The 21,763-nt window shown below is 42.8% G+C and overlaps 1 protein-coding gene across 12 annotated transcripts in view; it reads right to left on the bottom strand.

The window, feature by feature from the left end:
- The window catches only part of ELF1 (E74 like ETS transcription factor 1), a 509,285-nt gene that overhangs the window by 13,314 nt on the left and 474,208 nt on the right, over window positions 1-21,763 (bottom strand). For all 12 annotated transcript variants that reach the window (XM_085621962.1, XM_085621963.1, XM_085621964.1 and 9 more), the window contains 2 exons: window positions 16,406-16,598; window positions 6,862-7,347 (listed from right to left, as the gene is read on the bottom strand). In XM_085621962.1, coding sequence (XP_085478088.1) covers window positions 6,862-7,347; window positions 16,406-16,598 — 679 coding nt within the window. The remainder of the gene's footprint in view (window positions 1-6,861; window positions 7,348-16,405; window positions 16,599-21,763) is intronic.

Below are 21,763 nucleotides of genomic sequence, written 5' to 3'. Positions count from 1 at the left end.
AATGAAAATTCCTTTTATATATGTGTTAATTATCAAAACAGGTAAATAAAAGGCATTGTCATTCACAGTGCCAATAGCCTAAACTCTCGCGAATGCAAGACCTATTGCATTGCAAATGCTAGTTATATCTTGCTGAATGCATGCTGTTTTTGTCTTCCACTCATGGGAGATACTTGTCTGTCTGCGTAAATACACGCATTTACATGGTCTACCCCTGGCAGATCTAGTGCTACAAGTATTATATGTCTTACAATGACCCAATGAAAAATTTCCTAAGCATTGTTTCTTCCTGTTTGTTTAGGTAAAACTTTGCAGTTGTGCTGTCTGTTATAATTTATGCAATTGTGTTCTGAGTTTGGCTTTGGAACACTCTCCCTGCAAGGGAATCTGTGTTCAAGATGCAGTGATTGTGCTGGGACTGGAGGTTTAAACATACTGTGGTTTGTCCGACATTGCAACTCCTTTAGCCTATGGTCACTGATTGTTCAAACATTCTTGAACCAGTTACATGTGATGTCTTGTACTTGGTATCAAATGAATACATGATGCCCTCCTTCCCAACTACTCATTATTGTCCTCATTATTCCCCTCAGTGTCAAAGACTGAGATGTTTATTAAAGGACAATGTGTTGCTACAATCATGCCACCACTCTCTTTCTGTATTCAGATGTGCTAGCAGAAAAAACATTTGGATTCCTTGGCCTGAGAGAGGATTTTGTCATGTTGATTGAGAATCCAACTTGGGTTAGCAGCTGAACTACTGTCTAAATGTTGTATTGGCATTCTTGAAATGAATTCCTGTTTACTAGCCAATCATCCAAGTATAGGAAAAAATGAATGACTGAATGTCTCAAATGCACTCTTACTATACTGCAAAACATTTGGCACCCTTGGCTGTGTTTTGCCAAACTGTATAATCTTAAATTGGTACTGTACACCTGTCCATACAAACCCGAGAAACTGCTGGAAAGCTAGATGCATATGTATATGGAAACGTGCATTTTAGAGCTGTTGTCGCCAGAAAATTGTTATCCTCAAACAGTGGTATGATCTCTTGGACTGCTGTAATCTGAGCTTTAGTGTCTTTACAAAGCTTAGGTCCAGTATGGATCTCAATGTGAGGTCCTGCTGGGTAATAAGGAAAGAGACTTTATATACTCCTGTGATTTGCTCCTCAGGAGAAATCTCCTATATTGATGGTTTTAGAAGAAGTTTTTGTAATTGTTGCTGAAGAAATTGAATGTTATCCATCTTGTAGATTGTCTCTTTGGTTTCACAGGTGGTGTGCCTTTTGTTTTTAGAAATTCCATGCACCATCCCAACTAAGGGCCCGATTACGATGCGGGTTGGAACGGTCGGTCGCAGTCCTCCAGCCCGTATCACAATTGCTGGTCGGATTCCTTTTCGACCGACCCATTTGATGGGGTCGGTCGGAAGGGAATCCGAATCGGATTTCCGAATGGCTTCCGACGAGCTCAGAGAGTACGTCCGCCATTTGGAAAGCCTTCAGTAATCCCCTGGCCGAGGGATTACGATGGCAGATTCCCGCTGCCTTTCTGTGCCGGCCTTTCCGACACAGAAAGGCATGGGGAATCTGTCTTTGGGGGCCCCCAGCAGGGAACCATGGGTGCAAAGCCGCCGAATGGCAGCCTAGGGAGCACCTATGGTGCCCCCCTGTTGATCCCTGCACCTGGTGGCAGGCACCTTGATGGGATGGACTGCACCACTGCCTTTTGCAATGAGAGCATGCGTTTCGTTTAGAATGCATGCTCCCATTGTAAAGTAGAGGATTGCGATCGAATCCTACTTGCTGGGCTGGAACAGACAGGAGGTCGTTTAGTTCCAGTTCCAAAACGATGATGACATCGTAATCAGGCCCTAAATGTAACACCCACTTGTCTGTAACTATTAAACTCCATTAAATGAACTAGCTTTAGGTGCAAAATACAGGGCTGACTCTAGACATGAATTCGAAACGATTTTGCCCTCTTCTAATAAAGCTTTGCATCTTTTTTAGATTTTCGTCCCATTTCTGATGTTCTTATCTGTTTAGTAATACGTTTGAGTTTTCAATGCAGCATGGCATAGCTGCATTTCTCTACTAACTGCCTAGAGCTCTTACTGTCTTTTTCAGGTGGCGGTCCCGGTTATTGGTGTTTTTATCCTTTTTCTTGCTGTTGACACACATGATTTTATAGGTTGTAGATCTTGTGAGGAGGGTCTAGATTTCTTCTCAGTTCCAAATGTGATGTGGACAGTTTCATAAATACTTCCTTATTTTTTTGATTTACTTGTTGGCAACATTGGTAAATATTGATCCCTTTTTCTAATAAAAAAACTAGCCAGTTTGATTTCTTCTTCCATCTAGACCCCATAGGCTTCAGGGGCCACATAGTAGACTGTAAGGAATATGCTACTTACCAGTATGCATCTGTTCTTGGCATGTAGAGCTGCAGAGTTGTACACTTAGCATAGGTCGCCATCTGGTGTTGGGCCCGGATGTTTGCAGTTTGTTTTTCTTCTTGGACCGTCTTTGGAAGTCACGAGTTTGGTGACTCCTCCTTCGGTCCGTAATGTTGTATAGTGGGGATGGTCTAGTAGGATATTTTTCAATCTCTCCCAGAGATGAATCTACATCTATGTTTTTCCATATGGCCTCTTTCTCTTCATGAAGGTTGTCACCTAAGGTTTGTAACATTTCATGACTAAACAGTCATGTACTGTGTCTTTCTGTTTACCCCCGGTTCTTGCTGAGGTATAAGTAATGCTACTTTCATTTCATGGTTTAAAGTTTCAATACCCTCTCTTGGCCTCTTTACTACCACTGGTTTGGGCGTTTAGTAAGAAGCTAAAGCATCATTAAATGATTCTTTTTAGTGAGCTCCATGTTGAGGAATGTCTGAGGTTAGAATCCTTTGATTCTACTTAGACAAAGGTCTACTTCTGGAGGACGATTTTAACACTCTGTGATCTCCTTGTGCCCTAATCAAAAAACGCACCTAAAACATTTCTTTTGCTGCCCATGTTTGAGCTCCAGGGTTAGCTGTCAGCATTCTCAAGATCGGACTACACATGTTCCTTTTATCTGGGTTTGCCAATAGGGAGGATACAAAATTGCAAATGGTTCAGAATATTGTAGTTCAGCTTATCTCAGGTCTGTGTAAATCTGGCAATGTGTTGGAAGCTTGGGAATGGGTTTCGCCTCTGGCTCCCTGTAACAATTGTAGTTAGATGTATTTGAGCCTAAGTCTACAGAAAGGCCCACTGTTTTTTTGTGGACTCGGCCTACTGCATCACCTTCAGTCAGAATCCCATGTCCTGGTGATTACCGATTTACACCGATTGGCCTAGCCAGATAAGGTTTCTCCAGTGGCAGTCCAAAGCTTTGGAATCCACTCTTAACTCTCTTTAGCAAGCTTTTACTGCCAATGCCCTTAAGAGGTCCTTTAAGGCTCAAGTGTTCTGTTGGGTTTTCCCACTGTTTGTAGCATATACTTGGCTTAAGGTAAATGAGTGGTTCACAAGTAATTTATCCATGCACCCAAAGGATGCACACAGAAGCACAATGCTTAATTGATTTGAATGTTGTGTGTTGCATTGCATCATGACTGGTCAGAACCACTTTTCCAGTCTAGCATTTCATTGTGTGTAGAGTTTGGCAGCAGTTACCCAGAGGAATTAATGTTGGGTAAGGAAGCTCTAATGCAGAGTAAGTATTTAGTACTTGTTACACCTGAAATTAGGTTGCATTTCAGAAACTGAATGGTGGACATCAAACCACTGAACACCCCAAGCTCTATAAACGTGTCCCTGGATCATCAGTATACAGCAGCACAACACAAATGTGCTTTACACCTCTAGGTACACCAAGTAGAAATAGTAGTAATAATGACCATCCTTCCATGAATCTAACCTCAAAAATAATGGCCAAGAAAGAAACTTAGAGGAAAGGCAAGGTAAAGAGAAGACCAAATTATCAATCTGAATAAAACTGCTGTTGTCAGAGAACCCTCATGAAGTCATTAGTGACCCTTCATAAGAACGATGGAGAATCAGCAGATGACTGAGAACATATTCGAGCATTCATAACATAGTGGAAGCCGTGGTAGGAAACGCTAATTGAATCGAAATGCAAACTCCAGAAAACTGAAAATGCACTTACAAATATGAAGATAGTGTCATCCAGTTAAAAAAAAAACTGAATTACTGAACTGGGCAAACTGATGGCATTATCCATTTCAAAAACAGAGCTGAAAGCTTGAGGACTTGCAAAGGGAAGTGGATCTGTAAATCTTATGCTGGCCAACGTTGGAAGATGGAATGAATTTAAAAAGGATCAATGAGGTGAGAATATATGAGCTATGTTTTCCTGAACGTAGAAAGTTTATTCCTTGAGGCGCGGCAAAGAAGTAGAATAGGCACTAAGAGAGAGCTGCTAGGTAGTAATATGTGAAGCTTGAGCACCAAATTCCATAGAACTTTTATATTTTATAGTTAGAATTTAAGTTTGCCTTCCGTTTACCCTCACAAAATAAAAGACATCTCAAAAACCCTAAAAGCAAATATATTAATGCTTCCTGGAAAATGTACCAAGGAAGTTAAATGGTGTTACTTTTCATTAGATTTTGGTAAATCGTTGTACTGTATCCTTGTACGCTTGAAGACATTACTATGTTATTTTTACATCGGAAGCATAATGAAGATAATTTAAAAGAAGACAGGAAGTGGAAGGCAGAGAGTGAGACAAGAGGCAGGCAAGGGAGGACGGGGAATGTTTCCTGAAATCTATCCCATGTTGAAGATCAGAGACACTGAGCAATGGAACAGCTACTAGGAACAAGGAAAGACTAAAGGACTGTGTGGGGAGCAAATTAAGGGGAAATGGGAAGAGTAGGTACGGAGCTTTCAGACTTGGCCAAATGCAGGCCAGGGAACCGGAATGGCAGAGACTTAGTACAGAAGCTAAGATGGAATTCAGAGGCAGGCGAGAAAGTGGATGGACAAGGGAACTGAGATTGAGAGCAATGCATAGATATCCTTAGCCACAAAGGCCATAGAGTGTAATAGAAATAAATGGTTCTGGGGTTCCCCAATGGTGTCCAGCAGCGGGATAAGCCACAGCTACACAGAAAGAGTGGTATGCTGTAGCAGGGTGAAGTATCTATCCTGTTTATTTATTTATTTTTTCTAAATTTGTAAAGCGCGAACAAATACCATAAATGGTGTCTCGGCGCTGGGCAGACAAGGAGGCACGTCCTGTGCATTATTGAGTGAATAGCCATGTCTTCACTTGCCTTCTAAAGAGCAATAGTGAGGGGCTGGTTTTTATGTGATGGGGCAAGGAGTTCCAGAGCCTCGAGGCGGCCACCATGAAGCGTCTGTCTCCCCAGGTGACTGTTCTCACTCGTTGAATGCATAGTGAAGCGGATGAGGCTGATCTTAGCGCTCTTTTGGGAACGTACAGCTGCAGTGATTCCCTGAAGAAGTCGGGTCCTTGGCTGTTCAGTGCTTTGTATATAATGCACAGAGCCTTGAATTTAGTTCTCTTTTTTATTGGGAGCCAGTGAAGTTGGTAAATGACTGATGAAATCGGTGCAAACTTGGGTGTTCTGGTCAGGATTCGTGCCGCGGCGTTCTGCACCATTTGTAGCTTTTTGAGGACCTGCTCCTGGGCGTTCAGCAGAAGCCCGTTGCAGTAGTCCACCTTGGATAACACCAAGGAGGACATCAGGGCTTTCCCAGCAGACAGTGGTAGGTAGGGTAGTAGCTTTTTCACCTTCCGTAGCGTGAAGAGGGAAGAGGAGACCACTGCGTTGGCGTGATTGGTGAAACTTAGTTTGTTGTCGAACAACACTCCTAGGTTTCTGACCTTAGAAACTGGGATAGGTGGATTGCCCATTTCCGATGGCCACCAGATCGGAGACCAAGATGGTTTTAGGTCTCCAAACACCATTACCTCGGTCTTATCGGTGTTTAGTTTTAGACAATTATTGTCCATCCAGTGACTAATAGCTCTCATACCAGTCTGAAAGTTGGCTGCTACTTCAATCCCGTTCTTATGTACTGCCAACACCAACTGGGTATCGTCGGCGTACGAAGTCACTCCCATTCCATGGGTTTTAGGCAGTTCAAACCAGGAGAATCTTTCCCTGCAGCTCTCCTTTCACAGTCACAGACATGTGCTCATTCACAGGGAGCAGGTTTCCGTCTTTCATGCATGATCATGTGCTATGAGAGAACGAAGCAAAATGTTGCACTGAAGCTACTACTGTTGGTCCTGCCGATCCATACACAATAACATCAAATGTTTAGTCTTGTACCCCTTCAAATACATTAATCTACCAAATAAATACGTCATCAGTTAGTATACATGTATGACAAATTTTCTTTTAAGGATGGACACCTAACAAAAATTATAGGTCCACAGAAAACGATCAGACCTGGCAACGTTGCCATATCTTTCATGAAACAGTCACCAAACTTAGTTGCTATCACCATCAGCAATTCTCCCGCCAAACATTTATTTTATTAAGTGCTTTACTTTTCTTTCGTCCAATGTACATGTTAACCATAATTTTCTAGTGGAAATGTCATAAGTGGTGTAGAAATGGCATCATATGAAGCAAACACACTTTAGGAATAAAGGAATCTTGAAATAAACAAAACCATTCGGCTCTTGAACAGGATGGACTGACAGGTCTCTACAGAATTCAGAATGGATTTTTCAGATCATCAGAACTTGAACTCACTTCTGCACTCACAAATGTTTTCATTTACGTAAGCATAGCTAACCCAAAGAAAAACTGAAACGAGTCGGAACTCCGATAAAAAAAGAAATAAAAAGATTAAAGACTTTCTTACCGGATGCTATGAACAGGGGATTGCAACAGTTCATCCTGATTGATGGAGTCTGTAGCTGTCTCAGTTACCGACGGTCCTGACTGCAACAGCTGCAAGGACCGGTAGAGGTTAGATGAATTAGACTGCTGTGATGCGTTCATAGTGTTCACTGTCCTCAACATATCTGAAGACAAAACAGTCAACTGCTTGTTATCAATTTCTGGTTCTTTAAATTCTGAAGATTGCGCTTTTCCTGTTGCCTTCAGAACAGTAGTCGGTGCTCCCCTCATACCAAGGTTTGCTGATAGTCTAGCTTTATCAGTTTGATGCCCGCTGGTTGCAGATGGAGAAAGAAAAGATGAATCTGTAGGAAGGCTATCAAGAGACTCCGCACTGGGGTTTGGATCGTCGTCATCTATATAGACAAGATCTTTAGGCATTTCCTTGAATTGGTAGACCAAGCGTTGTCCTTCAACTTTGGCCAAAATTCCCCTCTGATAGTAATACCTACAAAAATACCAAAATATATACACACATTTAACTTCAGATCATCATAAAAAATATTGATACATTTGCCTTGTTGCAAACCCCATTGTAACACTATAGACACAAATTTTTCAATATTTTCTATTTGTAATCAATACACACATTTTTCAGATCCAAATTGTCAAATCTCATTCCTGTTATTTCTCACAAGAGATATCTAAGTACACATCTGATATGTGAGCACAATCACATTGTCAAGGTTGTCTAAAATCTTCAATTACAAGAGGCATGGCAGTGCCTATCACCATTCTTAATACAACTATCAAGTCCAAATAAGTCCATATACACGGGAAGAAGGACTTATAAGATCAGTGGAAACTGTTAAAGCAGGAAGCAACCGTTATTGAAAACCTGTTCTGTTTAAATTAAGTTGCAAAAGTTTAACAATTAGTTCAAATCAGAAATGGGGCCTCTTAAATCTCTTACTGTTACACTTCTTTTTTTCATCATCACCATTATTATATTTATGAAATGTCATAGTACCCACAGGCACCCAAGGAGATTTCCGCCTGTCAATAAAAATTCAAGCAATCCAGGAAACAATTTTCATCATGAATTCACCGAGGTCAGCAATAGGTGATGCTTTCCTTCATTCTGCTATCACAATGAATAGATTTTCGTACCTATACATTCATTAAATTATGAAGATTGACTTATTGACACTGTCAGCAGTTTATTATTTAAAGTAGAAGGGGAATAAAGACAGATATCAAGAAAAATAGACTGGCGATACCTTTAATACAATATCTGTAGGCGTTTATTTATAACATGCACAAAAAAACCAAAGCACTATTTTCAAAGTTGATATCTAATAGTACCTCGTTTAAAAGAACTAGAAAAACATTTAACAGTGATGTAACAATATAACTATCAAATAAATCAAGTCAAAAAGTTAAGCTCTCATAATTCTTTTCACCATTACTGTTTATCATGGGCAAAGGAACTAAAAGTAGTAATATAACTTCAGAGTAGATAAATGTCACCCCTATGGTCACAAAAGCCGAAAATGGATCTAGTTACATAGACTCTTAAAACTACCTATAAACGTGTGCATGAGTCATGCAAAACTGGAAGGCAATAACGAATTTAACCTCACTCTGAACCAGGACTTTTAAAGTATGGTGTGTCGCTTAGAAGCACATCAGATTTCATTCAGTTAATTTCAGAAATTCCCAGTGCCTGTCTACTCATTTCCAAAGAAATACCCCAACTAGTACACAGAGTTGTACAATTTGGGGTAGAGGCCAAGGCTGGTCCTTTATTGGCTCGTGCGTAGGGAGCGTACCAAGAATCGGTCCCTCAGCCTACCCAAGTACTTTGGCCCTTATTTAACATATGGTAGGCTGTACTTCTTTCTGCCAGTTCAGCAAAGGGTTGTATGTTCTCTGCTGAACTGGTGGAGTGTAGCTCACAATATGTAAAGATCCCCGCCAGGTTGACAGAGATCTCTGTGCCATTCGTGGAGCTGTCTGCTGTCTCTGCTGAAGGAACTGAAGCTTTGCTGGCCATGCTCAAGGCACCCGCACTACAAAGAGTTTTTTAAATTTTTTTAAACAACATCCCACAGCAGAACACTGAACCGAACAGAACACTCGCATTAGGCATTAGCCACGACTTGAGAATCCTACGGTATTTTACCTAGTACTTCGTTGAAATCTCTTATTACAGAAACACCCGCCCTGAAGAAGCCACAGGCCTATAGGCCATGTAGGGGGCGAAACACGTGTTGGCTGTGCCACCTCTCTCTTTATCCTTCATACCCACTCCTAAGTTGAGAGTGTAAATAAAGGACTTTTTCACCTCTGGATCAACTTGTTTTGAATTGGAATTTGTTCCTCCAAGAATTAAAATATATCAATCTTGCCCAGACAAACCCTCAGAAATCCCACAGCAGAAGTTTGTGACTGAAAAACAAAATACTAATGTCCCTGATACCGTTTTGGGAGGTTGGGGGGTGGGGGGGTGGGGGGGTTGGATTCCTTTTTTATCCTGGTCAAGACCACAAGGCTTTTCTTGGCAGTCCTAAACAGAAATAAATTACATCGGAAAATCTGCCCTAAATATGGCAGATGGTATGACACCCATTGACCGATAGCCCAGTGTCAGATGAGTTGTAGATCAGATATCAAGAAAGCTTTATTCGATTGTCAGACAATCATAAAAGCACATAGAAAATACAGTACAATTAGTCATACAGAAAAAACCCAGATATTAATTAATTTATACTACATTTAAAAAAGTTAAAAACAGTAATGAACTGAAACAAACCCTTGACAAAATGTAACAGATCATGGACAGTTGCTTCCTATAGGACAAGACTTTTTTCAAAAAGATCAATATCCTAAACACCGTGTGCTCATTATTTAAAAGTTGTAGAGCCAAAAAGGCTGGTCGGCATTGGCGCAACCCAAATTGTTTAAGAATAGGCAACAAGTACAGGGACCTTGCAGCAGTGTAAAATTTACAGAAAAGGGTGACATGGATCATGGACTGTGGGGACAAATTATCACAGGGGCAGGTTTGAAGTGTTTGAGACCAGTCATTTGGTGTGGGGAAAGTGACTAGTCGATAAAAAATTCCCAGCCTAAAACGGGGCAATAAAAACCTAACATAGGCACCTTTGTACATAAGTCAGGTAAGGTTAAATGTTAAAAGTGATTAAAGCCATCTGATTGTGCAGAACGGTGGGTTTTAAAATTTCAGTCGACATTCTGTTAAGAGTCTAGCAGTAGCATACCCTCTTTTCTTAGCTTCTTCCTTGTTATAAGCTTAAGGGAGCGGGGATCGGTGAACAACTCGGGATGGCCAAGATCCTTAAAAAAATTATACACATATCTTAGCCAAGGAATCCTCAATGCTCCTTTCCAGGTTCAGCGTATCCGCAAGAATTTCTCTATTTAATTTGGCCTCATCTTTTGACCACAGCCTGTGCCATAGAAGCACAGGTTCAACTCTAATCAGGTCGGAAATAAATGGAAGCCCTAACTCTGCGTGACAAACGCTAGCAGAGGAACCTTTCGGAAAGCATAAGATGTATCTTAAAAATGAGTTTTCCACTCTCTGGATTGAGAGTAAATCAGCAAAACCCCACACCCCGCTGCCATAGAGTGCCGCTGCAACGCACTTTGCTTTATACAGTTTTAAAAGTTCTACGGGGGGTCTTTTTCCTAATTTTCTAGCAAAAGTAATTAAAGCAGATGTAGTGTGTAATAAAACCAACCTTTTAGCTAAAATTGCTTGGGCCCAGGTGTCGTTATGGGTAAAGAGAATGCCCAGATAGGAGAACTTCTTTGCAACCCCAATTTTCTGCCCTGCCACAAACATATCCTTACGCTTCTTGATGCCAGTACCACAGTGCATAATAAAAGTTTTGGACGAGTTTACTCTTAAACCTAGGTTTTTCATAAAGAGAAAGAAACTATCCAGAACACGCTGAAGGCCTATTTGGGTACGAGACATCAGTACCGCGTCGTCTGCTTACAGGAGGGCTGGAATTGGACGCCCCACTACCATCGGAAAATCCTGGTTATCCTTAAGAAGAGCCTCCCCTATTCCATTTATATACAAATTAAAAAGGAACCGGGCCAATACACAAACCTGTCTGACCCCGCTCTTGATCGGGAAGGCTTCTGAGCATTCTCCCCTCACACCATAGCGGACGTGGGCCTTGGCCTCACGATAAAAATGTTTAATAAAATAAATAATATTTGATTCAACCCCAATGACTTCTAAAATTGACCACAATTTGTTATGGACCACACAGTCAAAAGCGGCTGAGAGGTCCACAAAAGCTAAAAACAGATCACCTTTCTTAGCCCTTGTGTATTTCCCCACCAATAGAGAAAGGTTTATACCCTGCTCAGTAGTCCCTATCCCGGCCCGGAAGCCATACTGCAGGTCTGACAGAACAGAGTTCTCCTCAGCCCAGTCCTGAAGACGCTCAAGAAGAACTCTGCCTACCACCTTCGTTATTGCATCCAATAAGGAGATGGGTCTGTAGCATCCCGGATCGCACCTATCACCCTTTTTAAAGATAGGCACGATAGTAGAGACTACCCATGTAGGCAAAAAGCTAGTGCTACAACTAGCGTTAAGCACCTGTACCAGGAGGGGCCCCCACAACGGAGTGTTTATTTTAAAAATATCAACGGGAACCCCGTCTGGGCCAGGAGCTTTGCCACCTTGGCTAGCTTGAAGGGCCCGCTCCACCTCCTCTAGGGTAAACTCTAGATCCTTGTCCTGCAAGGAGCCGTTCATGCCAGAAGTGTCCCGGGAGAGATTATCATCCATGAGGGGACTGCCCTCACAGAAATAAATTACATCGGAAAATCTGCCCTAAATACGGCAGATGGTATGACACCCATTGACCGTTAGCCCAGTGTCAGTTGAGTTGCAGATCAAAGGTGTGCTCCGGAAAAGTCAGTATAGGCTCCTCTGATGTAAACATGGAGTTTTCCTAACTCTAAAGGGAGCAGGGGATGTACGCTTTTGGCGGACATGGTGTGGACAAGTTCGGTAGCAAAACTTTAACTTTATTAACTACTTGCCTTAGGACTATGCAGGGTAAACCACGGTTTGTTTCTCTTCCTGTGTGGCTACTTCCTATGTGTTATTGAGTTCATGTACCAAGCAGGCATGCTTACTTAATGGCAGGAACCCTAGGTACTAAGGCAGCTTGGCTGCTTATTAAACCTGCTGCAGAGTCTGGTCAACTTTATTGGTACATTCTGGTCCCACTGTCTGACATGCACTCTGGTTCCTCGGTCAGACACACTTGCATTGTATCTAGTACACTAAAAGTAGCCCATCTTCTTATTACTGTCGACGACAGACCAGTAGCAAACAAAAGCACCCTTAGTTTAGTCTTAAGTCGTCTAGGGTTTTCACCACTACCGTCCCCTTAAGGACAAGTGTAGAGGGTTTAAGAACATAAAATACTCCACTAACTCTATAGACAACAAGGCCCTAATTATATCAAGAGACTTTATCCCACATCCTCTATTAGGCAGGACTACACCTGATCTGTAACTAAAACACATTATGCGAAGGGTTACACAGACAGGTAAGGCCCTGTGGAAGTCACTGTCTATCATATCTGGTTGACAAGTGAGGCCTCACATATAAGTAGATGCCTCAACACATATCAACCGTGCCTCGGTACTGACATCTACGAATAATAAACAGCATCACATGATTTGAGTCAAAAGAGAATAGACCAGCCTTGAGCACATGTGGGTCTCCACAAGACATAATGACATAAGAAGGACCCCAAGCAAGGGATCATCCGCTCCCAAGAAGGGAACAGCATAGCCTTCCTTTCTGGAGAGAAACCAAACAGCCCCATTCTACAACTCAGTCCAGTGGACCATTGGGCAGAAATCGCTGGGCTGTAAAACACAGAGACCTCGTTCAGACAGCTTGGCCGGGGAGGGAAATATTTACCGTAATCTTTCTCAAGCCAAGTTTTAACATCGATTATGCAATGAGGACCTCAATGGCACACAAAAACCTTCTTTTTTCAGTCAGTCGCACTTTCGCATTCTATAAGAAGCAGTAAGTGGTAGATGCCAATGTTTAGAAACAGGAATGCAATACAAGGATACTGTCAAATAGGAAAAATTCATTTTGCCACTATATTGTAAAAAAACACAATTGTTATGTAAATCCCTTCATCACCCAGTGTAATGATTTATTTTAATACAATGTTTTAATACGGTGATAACCCTTTTTTATTATAAAGAAAAACTGGAAGTGGCTGTGCAAACAAAAAGTAAATAAATACCTTTTGTAGTTTCCTAGGTTTCATGTCCAAAGACAAATAGAAATCTTTTACTTAATCGACTATCTGAACCTGAGCTTTCCAGCAGTAAGGATCAGCCATGCAGCATCACTTATTAAATTCTCATGTGTTGACCTTGTCACTGCAGCCTGTATGGCCTTCTGTTCCTATGCTCAACCCGTCCCCAAAACATTCTTACTTTCACTCACCCAGCATGGCTCAATGAACTACATCTGAATGGCTTTTATCATTTATTATCTCCAAAGGATACGTCACTTGTGTTTTATCATGGACACACAACCTTCCAATATAGTCCACATCAGACAGGCACTAGACTAAGAATATTAACCTCCCTGTCAGTACCAAGCTTATTCCCCTACGGCTAGACTTGTGCATCAATTCTCATTTTGATAAAGTGGGTCTTAGACCGATATTGTACTGGCATCGATTTGGGCGCCCCCAGACCTATTGCCATAACAATAGGGTCTGGAGGATGTTCAGGGGCTTCTAAGATCTCCTGGCTCAGGGTTATGAAATGCAGACTGACCAAGATGGGGTGTGGGAACCTCTGGTCCACCCTTGCGGAAGCCACTGGGGCCCCAAAAGAATCACTCAAGGGTATATACTGGTGCTATATTGATGATCTCACTTTAGCGCATGCTAGGGTGGGTACTCATTTGGACGAGATTGAGAATCCTGAAGCCAAAACATTATATATGAAATTTCAGGTTGGGACCTTGGCCCTCTGTTCAGTTATGGCAAAATGGCTGCGTGCACCCAAAGAGTCTGATGGGTTTTGTCCCTTCTGTTCCCAGGTGATTGAATTCATAGAACACATTGTAATTTTTTATCCGATTTACCATGGGTACAGAAGGAAGTGGACTCTACTGCTTTTCTGTAACCTGGGAATCAGGGACTGTAGATCCCCGAGAAGTGATACCAGTCCATTTATTTTATTTGTGTCTCACTTTTTTTGTTGAATATATGAAGGATTAGGCAAAAAAGGTTAGCCACTTGAAGGGTTGACAAAGGGTTGCCCATGTTGAGTGTCTGTTTTTCAATTTGGAAGTTAGATGTGAAGCGGATAGCAATTTTTATAGTCCTACTTATCATCAATGGATATGGCTGGACTGTTACTGAATGAATTTTAGTAAATTGTATCCATTTTATCATTCTTTCTTTTTATCGTTTTTATATTATTGTTTCCTGTTTTTTATTTTATTTGCTTTTATGGCGAGATTTATTAATGAAAAATTTGCAATTGCCTGTCTCTGCTGCAAAGCTCTTTACCTAAAGCACAAATCATCTCCGTCCACTTACTGACCCTATCAGGAAGTTTGGAAGGCTTCAAAAGTTAAAACTCCTTAAGTCTCTAAACAAAAAAAATTCAAATCATAGGACATGGGATTTGTACACAGTCCCATCAGAACTGCAAAGCTGATGATCTTGGATGACCTTTCAGAGGAATAGGACTACCTTCCACAGCTTATTGAAAGACTAACAAGATGTTCTCTCTTTAAAAAGCCCAGAAACTTCTGTTTGCATGCTTAGTTCTTTCTTGAAAATTAATTCAGAGGCGTTATGTAAATGATATCTGGGTCTACCTCTGAAATTATTTTGGTATTACACAATGCTGCATTGTTCTGGCCATCCTTATGAACAGATTCAAAGCAGAATAAGCAAGTACAATGGACAGCCCTGCAAGTAAGGTACTGGAACATCAACTACTTATCAGTTTTGCCTTGAAACATGGCTTCAGAGCTAACCGTAAATTGAATTAAAATAGGGAAATCCAGCACAGCACTCAAGATAGCAGGATCATAGACTGCAAGGAAATGGAGGACCACACAAACAAGAGTCTTTCCACATTTTCATCTGGACGGAAACTCTGAGAAACTCCTGTCAACGAAAGACATGTCAAGGAAAATAAAGTAGTCCCCTGAAGGAGCTAAATAAGTGGATGGTGTGTCAACAACAGATAGTGTAGAAAGCAGTGAAGGAAAAGCAGATAACTCTGTTAAATAATGAGATCATTAATGAGATCAATCCCAATCAAGTTAATCGGAATCGGAGCAAAAAAGCCAAATCAAATCAAATTAGTCTTACAGACAAAATCTCACTTTTAAGGGCAAAATAACAACAACAGGGAAAACTAAGCCTTCTTTCCTTGTGGAAACAAAGAGCTGAATTACTAGTTAATTGTAGGCAGCTAGAGGGTGATAAAATAGAACCATGGTCGATAGAATGTAGTCAGGAATTAAGCACAGTCCAGTATGGAGTGGTTTGAACAGGGCTCGATTTTTAATTGTAAAGGACTTGTTTCGAGTGGTGGGAACAGTAGAGCAAATGGAGTGATTAAATGCTCAATGTAAATAGCAAGGCTGAAATAGCTTTGCCTGGCTAAAAAGCATGTTTTACAAAAACATATTTAAAAAAATAAAGATCTCATCATTGGGATGCAAATGCATTTTTGCAAAATGGTATTTCACACCAATTATGCCAGTGTGTGGCCCCGTCTCTAAATCATGCACAGTAGCATCAGAACACTATTATTAACTTTCTATGATACGCCTGCATGTGAGCCACAGACTCAAGAAAAACATTCATTTGATGAGGAGTGTATTTCCATGTTTTGGCAAAAATATCTGTAACCTGACTTGTTTTATATAAGCATGTTTATTTGGGATGCAAACTGGGGAGGGGAGGATGGGCTGGAGAGTGATGGAATGATGTCCTTTCAGGGAAGCACAAAGTAGCCTATCTGTTAATGCCTAGAACGTTTACACTTGAAGAAAAATATCTAAACATACAGGTAGTGCATAACAAAAGATCTGATGGTTCTATGTTGGTTCCCATCTCTTGCTCTGCGCCGCATGTGAAAATGGAGCACACAGCACTGCAGGTACATGGTACACCCATGACGGCCGACGTCTTCACACTGCACCAACTTGCTTTTATTTCCCCTTGTTCAGCTGCATGGAATTTGCCTGACCCACCTGTTAACCAAAAAATGCATGCAGTGGCGGATTGAAACCAAATCAGGCTGGCTAGTTGGAAAGCTACAGAGTTTGCTGATCACGTAGCGTAGCCTATGTGCAATACCTCTCACCTCAGAGATATGATGGAAAGAAGTAAAGTATTCAAACAACTCGGCTTAAAATGCTGCTAAAATGAAAGGTGTAATTTTACCAATTCGTTAGTCATTCAAAGTCTGTGAAACATTGCAACTGCATACTGTACCTCAGTGCTCTGCCCATAGTCTCATAGTTCATATCTGGCTTGTTCTTATGTTTTCCCCACAACTTGGATACGGCTTTTGAATCTACAAGCTTGAAGATGCCTTTGTCTCTCTGCGTCCACTTAATGTATTTTGGGCATGTAGCCTTGTCTTGAAGCAAAGCCAAAAGGAACTCCCAAAGATAAATTGTGTTTCCTGTAGGAAAAAGAGAAGTATAAATTAACTATCTTGACAGCAACATTTTAGTGACAGAGTATCTAATGTATGTAATCAAACAGTAGGTGTTGAACGTATTTAAATGTAAGCATAGTTTTAATTCTGTTAGACTACCGCTTTTAGACCAGCCTTGTTATTTTTAAACTGCTTTTATAATGCACTAATATGTTATACCAAACTGTGCAGGCCTTTTCGACTGCAAGAACCAAAGCCTGGTTTTCACCTTGGAACTCGTAAGGGAGAAAGTTAAATTCCTGTGAGGCCAGCAGAGAAGCTTCTGTTGTGCATCTCTTATTCAAGGTCTGCGATAAAGTAATCTTTTTTCCCCTGATCACCCCCATTTTTTGACTGATACTGGTGGTTACCGATTCGGAATGTGCACTGGGCTCTGCTAACCAGGCCCAGGGCCAGTGCTTTGTTTAAAAGGTATATGGTAAGTAGGTGTAATTACAATTGGTTTGGACAACTTACTTTTAAGTCCCTAGTATAAAGTGGGCATGAAGGTTTAGATACCCCAGTGGACTGAATGTACTTAAGTGTGCACTGCTGTGGTGTCTGCTGTCGTTTTAAAGCAAGCCCTGCTTTGCAGGCTTCTTTTAAAATAAAATGGTGTCCTAATTTGACTTTGGGATTAAAAGTACTTCCAAAGTCTAAGTCTACCTTTTTATTGAATATAAGTCACCACTAAGGTCTGCCTCTGATGCCCCAAGGGCATTGTTATAAAAAGCAGAGACATTATACAATATGTTTTATATGGCCTGCTGAGGGAAAAACCGCAATTTGGTTTCCCCCCATTGTTTGCGATAGCTCTGTAGGTGCTAGCTCTGTAGGCTAACATTGGAAGGCTTTATTAATGTTTAATAAAGTCTAACTTTTGACAGGAGTGAGCTAGAACAATATTTAGAAGTACTGAAATAATAGTTAAAATAAAATCGAAACTTGTCAAGGTTAGATTTATTATAACTATTGCAGGAAAGTAGTTTTAGAACCTGCTTTCCTGAAGTTACCAAAAGCAGCCCTGTCGCAGGCACTCCTGATTGGCCAGCCTTTGACAGGCTGCGCCAAGCTTCCCCTGATTAGGTGTGAAGTGGCTTCGGCTGAAACAAAGAGACCATCTGGTGGGAGTAGATCTGCTGCTGCAAATGCCAGGACAGATAGGGGACAGGGTAGCCAAACTGGTCTTCAAAAGTGAGAAAGACAGATAGTACAGGAATCAGCCCCTTCCTCCTCCCCACTTCCTGAACACCTAGCCAAATGGGATCCACAATAATTGAATTAGGAGAGGGGCTGGAGGGGGAGTGTAGGGAAAAGTTAGCCACACCTGTGGGTTGGGTTAGCCAGACCTGAACTCCCAGGAGAGATTTTCTCCAATTTGGCTTTTAGTAAAAAGTGCATTCTGGGACAAACATATGCCACACTTCTAAGGAAGTGGTCACACCAGAGGGTGGCAACTTGAACCCCATTAGTTAGGGGTGCCCCCTTCTAACCAGCCCAGAAACTGCAATAAATCTTGGGAAGCTACAGAGCACCTCGGATCCCTGCTTGAAAACATCAGAAGAAGAACTGCCCTGCTGAACCCCTGGCTGCACAAAGAGAGGATTGCACACACAAGGACTACACCTGCTGCACACGCTGGCCTTCACAAAAGAGAACTGTGCCTTGCTTCCAAGAATAAGGAGTGGACTCCCTAAAGAGCAACAGGACCAAAAGAGCTGAAAGAAGTTACCTGCATTAACTCCCATCAGAACCAAAAAAGTGACTAAGTGCCCTATTACGATGCGGTCAGAAACTGCTCAGGCCTCCGGTCGGAGCCTTTCCGACAGCAGCGTAATATGCCGTCTGATTCCTTTCCGACTGCCTCTTTACCATGTAGGCAGTCGGAAAGGAATACGAATGGTCTGGCTTGCGAGGAGCTCGGAGAGCCCGTCAGCCAGTCGGAATGCGGCCAGTAATCCCAAGGGTGTCTCTTTCCGCCCCATGGTTTACGATGTCTGTTTTCGGCAGCCTTTCTGTGCCAGCCTTTCTGACATAGAAAGGCTGTTGTAACTCGACTTTGGGGGCCCCCAGCAAGGGGAGCACCTATAGAGCCCCCCTGTTAATCCCTGCTCCCTGTGGCAGGGATTAACAGGGGAGGTGCCTGCCACTGGGTGCAGGGATGAACTGTACCTCCTATTTTACAATGTGAGCATGCATTTCAGCTGGAATACATGCTCCCATTGTAAAGCATAGGAATGTGACCAAACAGCGTGCAGTCGCATCCTAATTGGTCTATCTGGACCGCCGGCCGGGTGTCGGTCGGTCCCATGACCGAGACGATGTCGGGCGGAGAAAACTCCACCCAACAACATAACAGGGCCCTTAGTGCTAAAGTAAAAACTCGACCAGCCCCAACCACCCAACGAATCGGACCTGTGCTCCATTGCCATTGGCCTGAAAACTTTTTGACTTGGTCTCGGTCTAGCGTGACCAGATCGCCGCGGTTGGGGCTATTCGCTTTTTGTCACTAAAAGCAATTTTAACATTTAGCCTTTGTAGGAAGCAGGATCTGTATTTACTATACCAAAGTGAGGTATAGTGTGCACAGAGTCCAGTGGAACCCCAAAGGTAGGCAGAGGTAAAAGTAGATAATAACTTATTCTCTATTTGTGTTAGTGTGGGTTAGCACTAAGGCTTTATCAGAGGTTACTGTTAAGCATATATTGTACACACTCAGGCAAGAAATGATGTCACACACTCAGACAAATTTGGTTTGTATATTTATTTTCTAGAACCAAGCAAGCATGGCACAGGTAAGTGTAAATGGTAATTTTCAATGCAGGTTGAACAATACAAGCAAGCTGAATGAAAAGGACTGTTACAGGTTTGTAAATACTTTGAATACAGTTGAAATTACAGTTGGATTACTTTTTAGATAACTTTTTCTACTCAGTGTGATATGCCTGGATATCACACTGGGACATTTCCAAGAGAAGAAGGTAAGTAAAACAGTTATTAAATATTTGCAGTTTCTTAGAGTTCCATACAAACCAATTCCACACTGAGAAAAGCAGTCAATGCAATTCTATGGGAGGAAATGGAGTTATCTCTTTACAGGTAAGTACTTGGTTGTGGGAGTTGGTTTTCTGCGGTTAGAACCAGGGTTCCCCCAGGCTCAAAGCACCCTCAGCGACACAAGGGCAGCTGGGTGCAGAATGCTGAGGCCCAAGGATATCTAATAGGGGGTGTGGGGCCTCCGGTTGGTGGCTGCTCACGTGCAGGCAACAAGTTTGTGGGAGCAAAGCTCCTGGTGTTAGGCTCAGGGCAAAGGGTGATCCGAGTTAGCGTACAAAGTGCACCTGCAGCAGCACAGGGGCGGCTGGGTGTAGGGTGCTGTTTTGGCGTTGGGTGCCCCGTTGATTTCAATGGGGATCCTCCTGTTGCAGCAAACACTACAGGCTCAGGGATGAAGATCTTCTGGAGGTGACCACCGATTAGAGAGGTAAGATGGGATGCCTGGGGATGCTGGGACACCATTGGTTTGGCCACCCCAGGCCGTGGGACGTTGGGTGCAGGGGTGTCTTTAGGCGTTGGGTTTTCTTACCATCTTCGGTTGCAGTCGGGGGGATCCTCCAGAAAGGGACTGCAGCTGTTGATTGGAGATTCGAGGCAGGGCAGAGATCACCAGATCTCAGGTCAGGATCGCCAGGGAGACCTCCTCGTGGTGCTGGACAATTCTAACTCGGGCCTTGGGCGTCCGGTGCAGACTCGCGGATTTGGCCGGAGCCAGGGTCTGTGGGTGAGCAAATCCAGTGCTCATGAGAGACAAAGTCTTGGTTAGGGAAGGCAGGGCAGGTCCTCCGGGTTCTTGGGGGCTGCTGACTCAAGACACCCTGGGATTTCGCTGAAGCAGGTTCGAGGTGGGACAGGCCAGTAGGGCTGGGCCAAGTCAGCAGGGGTCCTCCTCTTCTAAGTTCAGCACGGCTTTTTCGGTCCTTCTTCTTCTGGGTGGTTCTTGTCTGAGGAGGCAAGGTTCAGGGTTGCCACTAAATGTAGGGGTGTTACAGGTAGGTACAGGTCTGGACCAATGGGTCCCTTCCTTGGGGTGGGTACACCCCCTATTATGCCACCCTCCAGTGGGAGGGGGCATATGCCTCTCTGCGGTTGGCTGGGTCCCCCCATCTGCAAGATGGCGGGCGTGAGAGTTGTGCTTCACCTCGCCTCCCCCACCTGATGGGTGGGGTTGGCAAAGGTGGGCACACCTCCCTTCCTCACTTGGTTTTCCCACCGATTCTCCCAGTCAAAGTGGGGGTCAGAACCGGTGGGGGCCAGTTGCTGGAAGCAGCAAATGGCTGGGATAGCTCACAAAGGCAGCAAGCCTTTGAAGCTTCCCCTTCGTGGACCCTGCCCATCCTGGTGAAGGAGACTTGGCACCTTGTCCCAGGATGTGCATTGTTTCAGACCCCCGAGAGCAGCAGGCTCTCAACCCAGGGGTCCAGAAACAAGTCTGGTGGTGGCAGCTGGCAAGCAGCCACTCAGCCAGGACAGTAGAGTTAGGTTGTTTTTCAGAGGGTATCTCTAAGATGCCCTTTGAGAGCATTTTTCATTAAATCCCACACTGGCATCAGTGTAGGTTTAATGTGCTGAGAAGTTTGATACCAAACATCCCAGTTTTTAGTAAAGCCATTATGGTGCTGTGGAGTTCGTAATGACAAACTCCCAGCACCATATACTCTTAATGGCAATACTGCACTTACAATGTCTAAGAATGGGTTTAGACACTGTAGGCGTACATGGCTCATGCACCTGTACCTTCACCACTGGTGTAGTGCACCCAGCTAGAGGGGTGGCTTACCTATGGGGGAGGTGGGGAGGTGGTGTGGTGTGGTGTTGTGTGTGTGTGTGTATATGTGTATATATATATATATATATATATATATATATATATATATATATATATATATATATATATATAGGTAGGTAGGTATAGGGCCTCTAAAGGTGGCACAATAAGTGCTGCAGCCCTTAGAGGCCTTCCCTGGCCATAGTGCCCTTGGTACCTATGGTTTCATTTACAAGGAGCTTACATGTGGCCAAAGAGTGCCAATTGAGTTTTTTATCGATGCAGTTTAGGGAAAGAACATAGGCCCTGGGTACCTGGTTGGCAG

The sequence above is a fragment of the Triturus cristatus genome, chromosome 8 (assembly GCF_964204655.1).
Source record: "Triturus cristatus chromosome 8, aTriCri1.1, whole genome shotgun sequence".
NCBI lineage: Eukaryota > Metazoa > Chordata > Amphibia > Caudata > Salamandridae > Triturus > Triturus cristatus.
The sequence above is the reverse complement of the archived record's forward strand: the minus strand, read 5'-3'. Positions and strand labels throughout refer to the sequence as shown.